The sequence below is a fragment of the Podarcis melisellensis genome, assembly GCF_964234715.1.
Source record: "Podarcis melisellensis genome assembly, chromosome: 12".
Classification (NCBI taxonomy): Eukaryota; Metazoa; Chordata; class Lepidosauria; order Squamata; family Lacertidae; genus Podarcis; species Podarcis melisellensis.
This window is the reverse complement of record NC_138544.1, coordinates 51,459,669-51,472,663: the sequence shown is the minus strand read 5'-3', so window position 1 is coordinate 51,472,663 and position 12,995 is coordinate 51,459,669. Positions and strand designations below refer to the sequence as shown.

At 39.9% G+C, this 12,995-nt stretch overlaps 1 protein-coding gene and 1 long non-coding RNA gene across 4 annotated transcripts in view; one reads left to right on the top strand and one right to left on the bottom strand.

Annotated features, from left to right (window-relative positions):
- The window catches only part of LOC309381054 (sodium channel protein type 5 subunit alpha-like), a 49,601-nt gene that overhangs the window by 34,597 nt on the left and 2,009 nt on the right, over positions 1–12,995 (top strand). For both annotated transcript variants that reach the window (XM_081931449.1, XM_081931450.1), the window contains 9 exons: positions 1,131–1,239; positions 2,085–2,239; positions 4,598–4,771; positions 5,575–5,706; positions 6,422–6,661; positions 8,025–8,081; positions 10,070–10,211; positions 11,228–11,328; positions 12,719–12,989. In XM_081931449.1, the coding sequence (XP_081787575.1) occupies positions 1,131–1,239; positions 2,085–2,239; positions 4,598–4,771; positions 5,575–5,706; positions 6,422–6,661; positions 8,025–8,081; positions 10,070–10,211; positions 11,228–11,328; positions 12,719–12,989 (1,381 nt within the window). The remainder of the gene's footprint in view (positions 1–1,130; positions 1,240–2,084; positions 2,240–4,597; positions 4,772–5,574; positions 5,707–6,421; positions 6,662–8,024; positions 8,082–10,069; positions 10,212–11,227; positions 11,329–12,718; positions 12,990–12,995) is intronic.
- LOC309353430 overlaps positions 5,537–12,995 on the bottom strand; it is a 45,896-nt gene continuing 38,437 nt past the window's right edge. For both annotated transcript variants that reach the window (XR_014161842.1, XR_014161843.1), the window contains exon 4: positions 5,537–5,584. This is a non-coding gene — a long non-coding RNA (uncharacterized lncRNA). The remainder of the gene's footprint in view (positions 5,585–12,995) is intronic.

Genomic DNA, 12,995 nt, shown 5'->3' with positions numbered 1-12,995 from the left:
TTGGGCGCCTGGGGCAGTGCGCCCAGGGGCAGCGCGAGCTGCACATAGGCGCGGGGTACACTGTGGGGCCTCCGGAGTCTGCCTGCCTCCTCCCACTCAGCTGCCCTGCAGTTGGGGGGGAGGCAGGGGGTGGACCGTTTGGGTAGCACAGAGTCTGCGTGCACCCAAGCCACTGCGTCTCTCCCAGGAGCACGCAGCAGGCCCCGCAGTGAGTGCTGCCTGGCATTTTGTCACCTCCCTCGGTGGTGGCACCTGGGGCGGATCACACCCACCACACCCCCTTCGTCCGTCCCTATACTGTATATACATTTTAGTACACTTCTTTTTGGTTGGAGAACTGCCTCTCACATTTGGAGAAATGTGAATTTCAAAGGATAGCTGTGTTTTGGTGCATATATTGTTTCAGGAATTAAAAATCATATTTCAATGTGAATCCAAACAAATTTCTCTCCCACATCTGTGGTGGTGCCCAGTCAGTGGATTGCTCTCCCTATTGAAGTACAACCGGCACAACTATTACAAACATTTTGGCTTAAGTTCAAAACTCACTTAATGGCCCTGGCATTTTAAAGTTTGTCTGTTCCACTTGTTTATTAAACTGCCTCTAGTGTTTTTATTTGTTATTAGGTTATCTTTAATTCTTTTATATTAAATATGTTTTGGTTTTTATGGAAGCCGCCCAGAGTGGCTGGGGAGGCCCAGCCAGATGGGCGGGGTATAAATAATAAATTATTATTATTATTATTATTATTATTATTATTATTATTATTATTATTATTATATACTTCTCTTTATATACTTTTCTTTATATTTATATACTTTTCTCTTTATTTTTCTGTCTTCTTTTTGAGTATAATACATCCTTCTGGTCTTGTCATGAAATGTACTGGGAAGATATAGAGCTGGGCAGTCCTACTTCCTCATATTTTACATTCATTTCCCTTCAGATGCTAAGTGTTGATGATTGCCCACTTGATGGACTATAATGCTAGAGAAACGCCTTCAGATGAGACCAGCAGTGCCTTCTGCATGCAAAGCATGTGATTTTCAATTGAGCCACCACCCTTCCCCATCATTGGTCAGTTACATTAAGAGGATACTGTTTTTTCTTTTTTTCTTTTTATGTTCAGAGCGTGGATCTTGAGAGCAGCTGTTCTGAGGCCAGCACAGTAGATGAGAGGTCTCCTATCTGCATTTTCCCTATAACCAAGAAGGAGCCTGTGGCCTGTTTTCCACAAGGTGACAGACTAGCTTTATTGGCATATAATATGATTTTTTAATTTATAATTTATTTGAGATAGTCATTTCTTTTTTGGGTAAGGTGATCAACAGAGCAGTAGCTGCCTAGTTACAGATGAACCTAGATGAAGCAGAATATCTAGACCCATTTCATTGTGGCTTCAGTCTTGGGCACAGTACTAAATACAGTCTTGGTTACTCTGATGAGGGAAGAGCAGGAGTGCTATTCATCTCTTGGCCACATAGACCATTGACCATGGTATCCTGACACAGCTCTGGGGGGTATTATAGTGGTTCTGCTCCTACCTACAGTGGTGCTACCAGAGAATACAATTCAGGGACTTTTGTTTGGCCCCATGATATCTATATTATTGGAGAACCACTAGGTTCTGTCTTGTCCTCTGTGTGCTTAACATCACTCTCAAGTCACTGGGAGGAGTCATCCAGGGATTTGGGGCACAAAGTTACCAATATGAGGATGACATTTATTGGGGTGGATCTAAGGAAATTCATTTCTGATCTACTCTCAATCTAATTATTCTGGCCTTTATATGGGGACCAGCCATTGGCAACTGGGAAGCTGGTAGCTTTTTGCAACTTTATCTTCTCATGAACAAATATTCCAGTGTATTAGTTAACACAAGAAACTCTTGCTCTGCACTCTGTGGATGTGCTGCTTGTACTAGTTACGTATAAGGCCACCAGCAGAATGTTCCAGGGATAGGAAGAAAAGAGGAAATAATTTGCTATTTTCTCCTACAAAGATGTTAAATGTTAAAAAGACTGGTTTCCTACTGATTCTCAGAACACTGATAATTTCTGTATTTGATTTCTCTTTATTTCAGTGTTGGTCAAGTTCTTCCCATGTTGCACAGTGAATACTGATAAATTTCCAGGCAACACTTGGTGGAGGTTTAGAAAAACCTGCTACAGAATTGTAAAACATAGTTGGTTTGAATCTTTTATCATATTTATGATATTACTGAGCAGTGGTGTTCTGGTAAGCTTACTATGATATCCTCAAAATAAGAGTATTATTAAATTTTTGGCCTTGTGTTCAGCTCTGAATTTTCTTTTTTCCTATAGTTGCTGAAATCTGTTTAATAGGATGCATAGCTGTCAAGTGTCCCTTATTTGAAGGGACAGTCCCTTATTCCAGCGCCATGTTCCGCTGTTGTCCCTTATTGATAGATGTCCCTTAAATGTCCCTTAAATGATGTCCCTTAAATTTCAAAGGAAGCAGCTCCTCTCCCTCCCCCCCTGCCGGCCAGGGAGGAGGGAGGCTCCAACTGTGTTGCTTGGCTGTGTTGCTTACCCAATAAGGAGTCTAAGAACGACTGGGGGGTGGAGCTTGCATGCCTTGTGTGCAGCTAGTTAATGCAAGCTGAGGGGCTTTTTGAATGCTGGACACCATTTTGTTGCACGTGCTGCTGCAAACTTTGCAGTGCAAGGCCAGGCCGGGGAGCCATCTTAAGTTGAGGCTGCATAGGCCTTGTGGTGCATGTGATTCAGATTCTATTCAGTTGAAACTCTGGTTACAAAGTTGGTTGGACAGTGTTCTCGAAGCTATCAGCATGAGTTTGACCAGGCTGCAGGAGGACAGGAAGACTGGAGTGCCTGGAGCAGGTGTGGCTGCAGGTCCCTTATTTTGGCTGCTGGTCCCTTATTTTCAAATCTGTAAGTTGACAGCTATGATAGGATAATAGGTGATTTTTTTAAAAAAAAATGTATTCCTTGATATTATATAATCATGCCTAGTGTATTCCATTTTATTGGTGCATGAGTAATAGTGCAAACATTCTTAGATAAACAATGGCCAAAATCCAAAGAACCATGCAGCTAGATTCAAATGAATTTTTGACTTGTTCTTGAACAGTAACCCTTCATTTTACATGACAATCCATTTTTTAAAGTGGATAGGAGGTTCTATCAGACAAAATAATGCTGGGCACTTAAAGCAGCTCTTTAGATTCCAGCTGATAAAAGTGAGGCTTGCTTGTTTTTTAAAGTATTTTTAAAAGTATATGTTTATATTTTTAAGAGTATTTTATAAAAGATCCCAGTTAATTGATTGCTGGGATTTCCTTCAGAACTCTCCAGATATATTGCACTAGGTTTCACTGGTATGAACTAAATGGAATCTTTATTAATGGTATAGAAACTCAGACATGCTGAGTATAAAGTAATAAAACATTTTTATTCCAAGCCCCCACAACAGACTTGCATATGAAAAAAAGTTCATTTATATGGGCCATATATGTAAACTCAAATGGATCTCACCCAGTCCTTAGCTTCTGTTGCTACACAGATGGCCAGAACTCTGAGCACAGACTAGAAGTTGGTGGTCACTGAAGAGTGGTATGCCACACCCAAACTTTGTACAGTCTACTTTCTTCCTCCAAATCAGGATTTTATATAACCACTAGCCAAAGTCCAGTTGGCCATATGAACAATCTGCTATTTCAAGTTACAGGTAGGTAGTCGTGTTGGTCTGTCATAGTCGAAAGAAAATAAAAAAAAATCCTTCCAGTAGCACCTTAGAGACCAACTAAGTTTGTTATTGGTATGAGCTTTCGTGTGCATGCACACTTCTTCAGATAATACTCTTCTAAGGTGCTACTGGAAGGATTTTTTTTTTATTTCAAGATAAACATCTTTTTGGTTAAAAACCCCATATCTGTGGATCATAGTATGCTCAATTTTGTAGCTTGAAATAGCCATATAAGAGATTGTGGCATGCTTCAGTTGTGTGCATGGCACATGATACAATGTTCCTGTTATATAACAATCTAATGCATACTAACCCCTTAACCTATATTTCCCCCAGTTATTCAATCTTTGATACATAATCCCAGCAATTATGCAATGCTCATGCCTTCTATATATTGCCTATTAGGGCTATGGGGCTTTCCAGTTCATGACTAGGGTTTTTCCTCTTGCAGGCTTTTATGTGTAAGCAGTTGGGTTCAAAGCAATGGAGAGCTATAGTTGGAATCTTACATCCAGTATAGGCATAATTATTAAGGACCCCTAGGCCAGTGCTATGGTCCTAAGAACCATCTTTGATGTCACAATGCTACACTTTGACAAATAATTTAGGCCTAAGATTTCTACATTGTCATTTAATTTTACTACATACTTGGCAAAAAATGTTGTTGAATCTTGAACATGGGAGTAGGGTTCACACAGTGAACCTCAGAGATCAATGTTGTAGTACTTCTTAAACTTTAATCAGCTGGAAGAAGCCCTTCCGCAATGAATGCTAAGTGAGTGGGCTGCACCCTTTTTCATCACATTGCACAAATTTTAAATATCCCACTAGTGAATTCTAAATCACATCTGATTTCTGAAATACTAGATCTTTGAAGACATCTACCTTGCTGAGAGAAAGACCATAAAAATCATACTGGAATATGCAGATATATTTTTCTTCTACATCTTTTTCCTGGAGATGCTTCTGAAATGGGTGGCTTATGGCTTCAGAAAATATTTCACCAATGCTTGGTGTTGGCTTGATTTCTTTATTGTATGTGTAAGTATCAGATTTAATCTTACTGTCATGCATGTTGCTGAAATTTACAATTATGTGAAGTAGCTACCGCCTCAGAGATCCATGTAGCAAATGGGCCAGCCTCACAATTAGGTAGCGTGAGCAAGCCACCCCGGGCAGCTGATTTTGGGAATTTGTGCCAGGTAGCAAAATAATGTGGTTAGCCCTAGGAACCAGTGGCGTAGCGTAGGTTGTCAGCACCCGGAGCAAGGCAAGTAATTTGTGCCCCCTAACCTGTGGATTTGCGCCCCCTAACCCGTGGATTTGCGCCCCCTAACCCTACCCCCCAGATGTTGCGCCCGGTGCGGCCAGCCCCCCCTGCACCCCCCACGCTACGCCACTGCTAGGAACACTATGTATTTTGACTTGCTTTGGGGTGTGTGCATGCTGTCCCATCTCAGGCAACATAATATTGATTTAAATCAATGATCAGTGTCAGTGTCCCTGATCTTTGACATAGGGAAGACAATTGGTGGAGGAAAGGCAGGGTCAAGGGGAGGGGAATCTAATACATTCTGGATTCCACAGAGGGGTTGCTTGATAAACAAATCAGCATGGAAAGAATTCCCTGAAGACACAATGTTTGAAAACCATAACTCCATATCAAGAATGGCGCATGGGAAACCACTTAAACAAAATGGTATTAATTTGGAAATAATTTGTATAAATGAGTTAACAATTGGAAAATCAATAAAAATAATTGGCATAAGAAAACTATAACTCCAAAGATATGTTTTACAAGTAAACAGCCCGTGTTTTTCCTTTCTTTTCCTTTTTTATCACAGGTTTCCTTTCCTGCAAAAACAGTTGGAACAAAGGGAAGAGATCTGTGTGATAGCCATATCTCCACAAAATCTCTCAGAACTTTAAGAGCCCTGAGACCTCTTCGTGCATTGTCCAGATTTAAAGGGATAAAGGTACTAAATACAGTTTTTCTGTTACATGTCCCACAAAGCTAACGCTGTGTTGAGCTGGTAGTAGGGATGGCAAAATCTGTCCCATTCTGTTCCATTCTAATCCATCCAATCCCAGTCAATATGTGGGTATCTTGAACTACGTTATACCCTGCTCCTATGTTGATTTTTAAAAAGGAAATTTAGATAATTTTTAGATAATTCCAGGGTAATCCTAAACAACCCAAACATAAAAAGAGTCACAAAATGCACACATAACAAAACAAAACAAGTAGTATTTAGGACTCTATTTTTCCTGTTTTAACGCTATAAAGCTGCTTGGACATGAAGTCATTTCCTGCATCATTTCAAAAAGTGTTTTGAAGCTTCTCCAAGCACACACAATTGGTAAAACAATTGACAGGCATCTTGCCTGGTACCCCTACTTTAAAGGCGGTCTTTTAATTTTGATTTTATGAATGGAAAACTGAGTTAGTGACTTGCTCAAGACTACCTTTTGACCTGGGATTTGCACCCACTTCCCCATAGCAAATTCTAGCACCATATTCACTCAATTGGTGGTGCTCATTTGTAAATCAGGAGATAGATCCATACTTAATCGTGTAATTTCCACGTGATTATCAGATTGCTTGGTTATGTGCTATCATTGCTTAGAGCCATTGGTAGACTGATTCTGTTCATTGAATAACTGATGGTGTGTTTCATTTTCTCATTTAAGGTTGTAGTGAATGCACTCGCAGGAGCTATCCCTTCGATTGGGAATGTGCTGCTTGTCTGTATTGTTCTCTGGCTCCCATTTAACATCCTAGGAGTACAACTGTTTGGAGGAAAATTTTGGAAATGCAGTGATGCGTCTTTAAAAAATAAAAATGTCTGTGAAAGTCAGAATTCCAAATGGAGTAATACGGATGTCAACTTTGATCATGTTGGGAAGGGGTATCTGGCTCTCCTCCAGGTGGTATGTTCAATCACACATAGTTTCTTTGGCAAGAGAACAATCTTGGCAAGCCACATATGTGGAGCCAAAGAATAACAGATTATTGAAATTAGAGGTGATAGAAAATTTCTAAAGAATTCAGAATTTGCTTTTGAAATTCAGTTTTGAAAGATTTTTTTAAAAAAGAAAAAATACACACAAAAGCAACCTTAAATATTAATAAATATTGCTGATTGTTGTTAAACTGCACATTGAGATTGCCAGTTTGAACCTAATCCATGATCTGAAGCTGAAACTAGCTCCATGATCCAGGGCTTCACAATGCCTGTGTTCTAAAATGCTACAGAGGATGTACTAATATATTTCTGAAGTATATCTCTCTCCAATAGAAGACCTGTACAAACATGAAGTGTAGAGAACGCTCAAGGGGAGGGATGGTAGTGTGAGCATGTTAGCTCCACCACTATTCCAGTGTTGTTCCTTGATTTGTGAATGGTGACTGTGCAAAGAGGGAAGGCTCCTGTACTGGAGGCACTCAATGTATTTTGGAACCCTCATTTTTCAATGTTCCAAAATGTGCATTTTGAAGGGGATGTTTCCTCTGGTCTGGTTTTTTAGAGACAACTATTATATTGGCGTGGGACGCAGGTGGCGCTGTGGGTTAAACCACAGAGCCTAGGACTTGCCAATCAGAAGGTCGGCGGTTCGAATCCCCGCAACAGGGTGAGCTCCCATTGCTCAGTCCCTGCTCCTGCCAACCTAGCAGTTTGAAAGCACGTCAAAGTGCAAGTACATAAATAGGTACCGCTCTGGCGGGAAGGTAAACGGCGTTTCCGTGTGCTGCTCTGGTTCGCCAGAAGCCGCTTAGTCATGCTGGCCACATGACCCGGAAGCTGTATGCCCGCTCCCTCGGCCAATAAAGCGAGATGAGTGCCGCAACCCCAGAGTCGGTCACGACTGGACCTAATGGTCAGGGGCCCCTTTACCTTTATTATATTGGCAATGGAAAGTCTGTTTCTGTGCCCCTGAACAGCGTAAGATAACAAAATAAAAATATTTTTTTATATATAGGCAGGCACCTTCTAAGCCAACTTTTAAATGCTTGCTGAAAACTTTTTATTCTTCCAGGAATTGCCTATGTAGGCAATTAAGAGTACATCTCCCACAATGGTCTATTGATGTTTGTACAGTGTCTTTGTCCATGCATGAGTTAGGCATGTGGATAGACAAATATGGCTGCACCTGTTAAGTCTAGTGCATCCCTTAGCATACTCCTCAGGAGAGGGTGGCAAACCAAATGGGTGTTGGACTGTCAGACAGACTAGGAAAAACAATTTACAGAATACTTCCGTAACTTGGTTTGTTTATATATATATTTTGCCAGGCAACCTTTAAGGGCTGGATGGAGATTATGTATGCTGCAGTAGATGCACCTTCAAAAGTAAGCCATGAAAAGTTACAGCATTTGTCCTTTTTAGATGCTTTGTTGCATTTTTATTGACCGGTTACACTATTAAGTTGTATCATTCTATGTACTTTTAGAATTGTTACAGCTTTCACCCCAAAGAATCTTGGGAACTGGAGTTTGGTGAGGTTGCTTACAGCTGCAAGATAGGGATGGGATGAAGGACATTTCTCCTTGCAGACCACATTTTAAACTATTTTTCTCCCAGTGGGTGTTATTCCAGCCTGAATTAAAACACCTCATTTTTACACTCAAAAATGTTTACTTTTAGTTTGTGAAATTAAAATTATTCAGCCCTGAAAGAAACATCTCCCTCATATCTCTCAGCAAGCTTCCTGAGTAGAAGGAAGCAGGCTCAGAACAGTAACTCCTAGAGAGATGTTGTAGACAGCTTTCTCTGATAGTGAGTAATTGCAAAATCACAACTATGAACTGGAAGTGCTTCATCCTATGATGATTATAGTCTTGTACTATCTAGAACAGTTTATCTGAAATTTTGCCAATACCCTTGCAGCAGAAAGGAAATATTAGTTTGCTGCTGTCACCATCAGTTCCTATGCCTGCAAATGGGTTCGGTGGTATAATTAATCAAATTCTCTATTACTTTTTTTAAAATTATTATTTCAAGCTGTCTCAGTTCCTCAAGTTCCTCAGTAAACCAAGTTCTACATGCCTATGGGAGAGGACACTGGGGAGCAACTGCCAATAGCCATATTCAGCCACCCATTCCAGAAATCAGGGGTGCCAACTTCAATAAAATATTGGGGGGGGTGCAAAGTAAGCCCTGCCCTGCATAATCAATCACATGATGCGGTACATGGACACCACTTGAATGGCAGTGTCCAGCAACTGGGGCAGCAGCCCCCTCAATTCCCCAGGCTCTCTAATTCCCCAGGCTCATCACCCACTATTCCACCATGCACCCCAAAACATCCAAATAAATACCTGTCAAGCTAAAGACCTATATTGCTTAAAAGACTTCTATGACAGCCCCATATCAAATACCTAGGAAATACCTATCAGGAGTGAACATAGGCCATTAGTACCAAAATGTATGGGAAACCACTCTATTAGAAAAGTTAACCAACAAACTTAAACCAGCATAGGGGCAAGCAAAGGAGGATGCGTTCACCCCACTGTGGTACCCCTTTATCACATACACAGCACAACAAGACAATGACCTATGCCCCCCCAACAGCATATGAATCAGTATGGTTGACCTGACCCAAGAACCTACCCTCACACACATACATACAAACATGCCCCACTGCAATCAGCTGTATGCAACCAACCAAGCTCTGGCCTCTGGATGCCAACAAAAACAAATAACTATATAAATAAAGGACCTACCCATGAGACGCTGACACAAAACCCACGCACAAACACTATACAGCAGAATGAAAAGATCACTATCTCCCCAACCCTCTCCCTCCTATCTTACGTCCCCACAATGCCTAGTACAATAGTGTCTCATACTGAATGTAAATGAACTGTGAAAAAGAAGAAAGTGAAGGTGCTTTATGTACATTTCCTTGCTTATTTGTTTTCTATCACAAAAAAATCTTCAATAAAAACTAATTTAGGAAACACAGAAACATCTCTCACATTACTTCCTGAATCCCCAGAGCACCTGGAAACCCAGCAGGCTCTGTAAATCTCTGGAGGTGACCTGTTCTAATTGGTCCTCCACCATTTTAGATATAGCTAGCTGTATGTCTAGTCATGATTACCTTATTTCAGTAACCAGAGTACCAGGGCACTAGTTCAGGTGTAGAACCATGAGTAGTTCAACATGTGTCCTTTTATACATTGCCTACTGTGTCTCACAAGGTGTATCTAATTACATAGCATCCATTTATGCTTTTAAACAAATCAAACAGGGCAATGAAATATTCATGATAAATTAAGAATTGACATAATTAAGTCACAAACAAGGTGTTTCTTGTCTTTCTACTTTATTTCAGGAAAATGAAGAGCCAAGTTTTGAAAACAATGTGTGGGCATATCTCTATTTTGTGGCTTTTATCATATTTGGATCGTTCTTCATGCTAAACCTCTTCATTGGAGTTGTTATTGACAATTTCAACCAACAAAGGAAAAAGATAAGTACTCACATGAGTTACGAAATATTTCACTCCCATAAAGATTGTATAATAGTTGGAGAGAAATGGTGAAAGCTTTGTGTTCAGTACAGTGTTGTAATAGACTGCAGCTGATAATGTCCAAGACATTGTTAGTTCAAGGCCAAAATCAGAAAGAAAATATTCCTCAGTACCACTTGTCCTGTTCAGGAGATATCAGATTACATTACATGGGAACCACAACAGAATCATAGAATTGTAGAGTTGGAAGGGATCATGAGGGTCATTTAGTCCAACCCCCTGCAATGAAGGAATCTTTTGCCCAACGTGGGGCTCAAATCCATGACTCTAAGATTAAGTAATTAAGAGTCTTGTGCTTTGCTGACTGAGCTACCCCACAGTAGCTTGCCTGGCTGGGTCATAAGGAAATTCTTTATGAATTTCCTTATCTTTCCTCCAAGGTGCTCAAGACTGTGTACACAGTTCCGCCCCTCCCTATTTTATCCTGTGCGGTAGGTTAGTCTGAAAGATGGTGGATATCTCAAGGTCACCCAGTGAGCTTCATGACTGAGTAAGGAGTAACACAAAAAAATGGATTTCCTTTTGACTGATTAGCAGAAAGCAAGAAAAGTAGCTTTAGGAAGGGGTATTCATAGATCCTGAAAAAGAGGGTAAGGGGTATCCATCCAGAACATTGAAACTTCTGGTTCTCTCATTGTTTTGCCACAATTGTGATGCCCTACAATTCATGGCATAGAAAACTTGTGGAACTGTTTTCATTTCATCTAGACCTTATATTTTAGACAGTGGTGCTCATAGTTGGTGGTGGTGGAAGCACCATGAACCATCACTGATTTTGAAGGATATCCAGCCATAGTCTTCACCATGAGCCTCCATAACTGTGACTACAGATGGTAATGTAGTAAATAGCTTTACCAGTTAAATTTCCCGTAGTGCTAGAAAGTACTTAGTTGGATTTGCATAAAAGCTTGATATCTTCAGGCAGAAAGATGCATTTTGTATTTATTTCCTTATACCTAGGTGGAGAACTCATTTTTATGTCAGACGAACAGAAGAAATATTATAATGCATTAAAAAAACTTGGTAACAAGAAACCACTTAAGCCCGTTCCACGGCCGCAGGTAAGACAACCACTAACAATAAGTGCATTTCCTTGTTTGGTTTTGGAATTAACTTGGAACTACCTTTCAAAATCTAGTATAACAGGTTATTTAGTGGTCAACATTTTGCCTTTTGCTTTCATAGTGAGAATTCTTTACTTATTTCAATAGGTTTACTCTGTGTAAGATGAAAGAAATTAAGCAAAATTAGAAAAATTATAGTAGTGAAGAAAATGCATTTTTAAACAAAGGCCCATATAACTTGACTTGCTCTTGTAACAAGCATTATATCAGTGATTGCTGCCAGTTTTGTTTTGTTTAAAAATGTGTTATGCAACCAGATAATTAACGCCACCATCAAAATATAAACAGGAAAATCACATCAATTTTATCATTACGTTTGTCTGCTTGGCAAGCAATCCCCAGATTCCCAGCTTTTATTATTTTTTGAGGAAGTTTCTAGGATTTTTAGAATCTGAGATATGAGGCACAATGTTCAGACACTATTCTTCTCAATTTTTATTAGCAATTTGACTGTTCCACCTTTTCAGTGTTTTGATTCCACACCCTCACCCCCTGAAAAAAGTGGGAGAGATGCACTTGTGGGATGTGGGTGTCAGCTTGTAGTTTTCCTGGTACTGGGGGCTGCTCTCTGTTGTTAGACAGTGTTTATGGAATCAATATTGTGTATGGGGAAGGCAGTACTATGTGGACTTCACAGCCAAGACCAGCAGGACATAGCTGACTTCCCATGGTAAGCCTGAGGTCATCTGGGGTGGGGAGGAAGCAGCAGCAGTGATGGTACTCTTATTTTGTGTTATGTCATGTCCTCTGCCATGGCATGCTGTGTTATGCCACATTCTTATGGCAACAATTTTTATGGCCCAAAAGATGCCTGCTCGTCTGAAAAGGTTGTTGATTCCTGCAATAGCCCCTTTTCATATTAGCCCACATGATCCAGATATGAGAGTCATAAGAAGAGAAAAGGACCAAACAAGGTGTTTAGTCCAGAATTCTAGCTTGTGCAATTCAATAAATAGTGAAATAATGCAAACTAGGGAACTATATTCTACATGTAAAACATGTATCTGTATATCTTTATCTAACTACAAAAAAATTACTTCCCTATCCTAAATACTGTGCTCAAGCAAAAATCTGTCCCTATAGTCTCTTAAAAGACAATTTTCTGGTTCTCTTGCAAAAGATTCCTTCTCTCTTCTTCTTTCATTCATAGCTATCAATTAGTTTTATCATATAAGCAAATACAAGTTAAAGCAAAATTTAAAAAAACCCAGTGAGAAACAGCCAAAAAGTACAGAATTATGTTATTTGCCTCAAAGAAAAGGGGAAATTATTAGTGAGTCAGTGGTGCCAATGCAATGCTTCTTGCTTTTTCCCCCTTTTGCCACAGAATATGTACCAAGGACTTCTTTTTGACATTGTCAACAAGAAAGCATTTGATATTTTCATTATAAGTCTAATTTTATTGAATGTGGTGATCATGGCAGCAGAACATGAAGACGAAGGGGAAGCTGTTAAGAGCCTTCTTGAAAATATAAATCTTGTATTTGTCGCTATCTTTACTGGAGAGTGCATCATCAAAATATTGGCTTTGAGACTGTATTTCTTCAAAGACGGTTGGAATATATTTGATTTTGTGGTTGTGATTCTTTCAATACTTAGTAAGT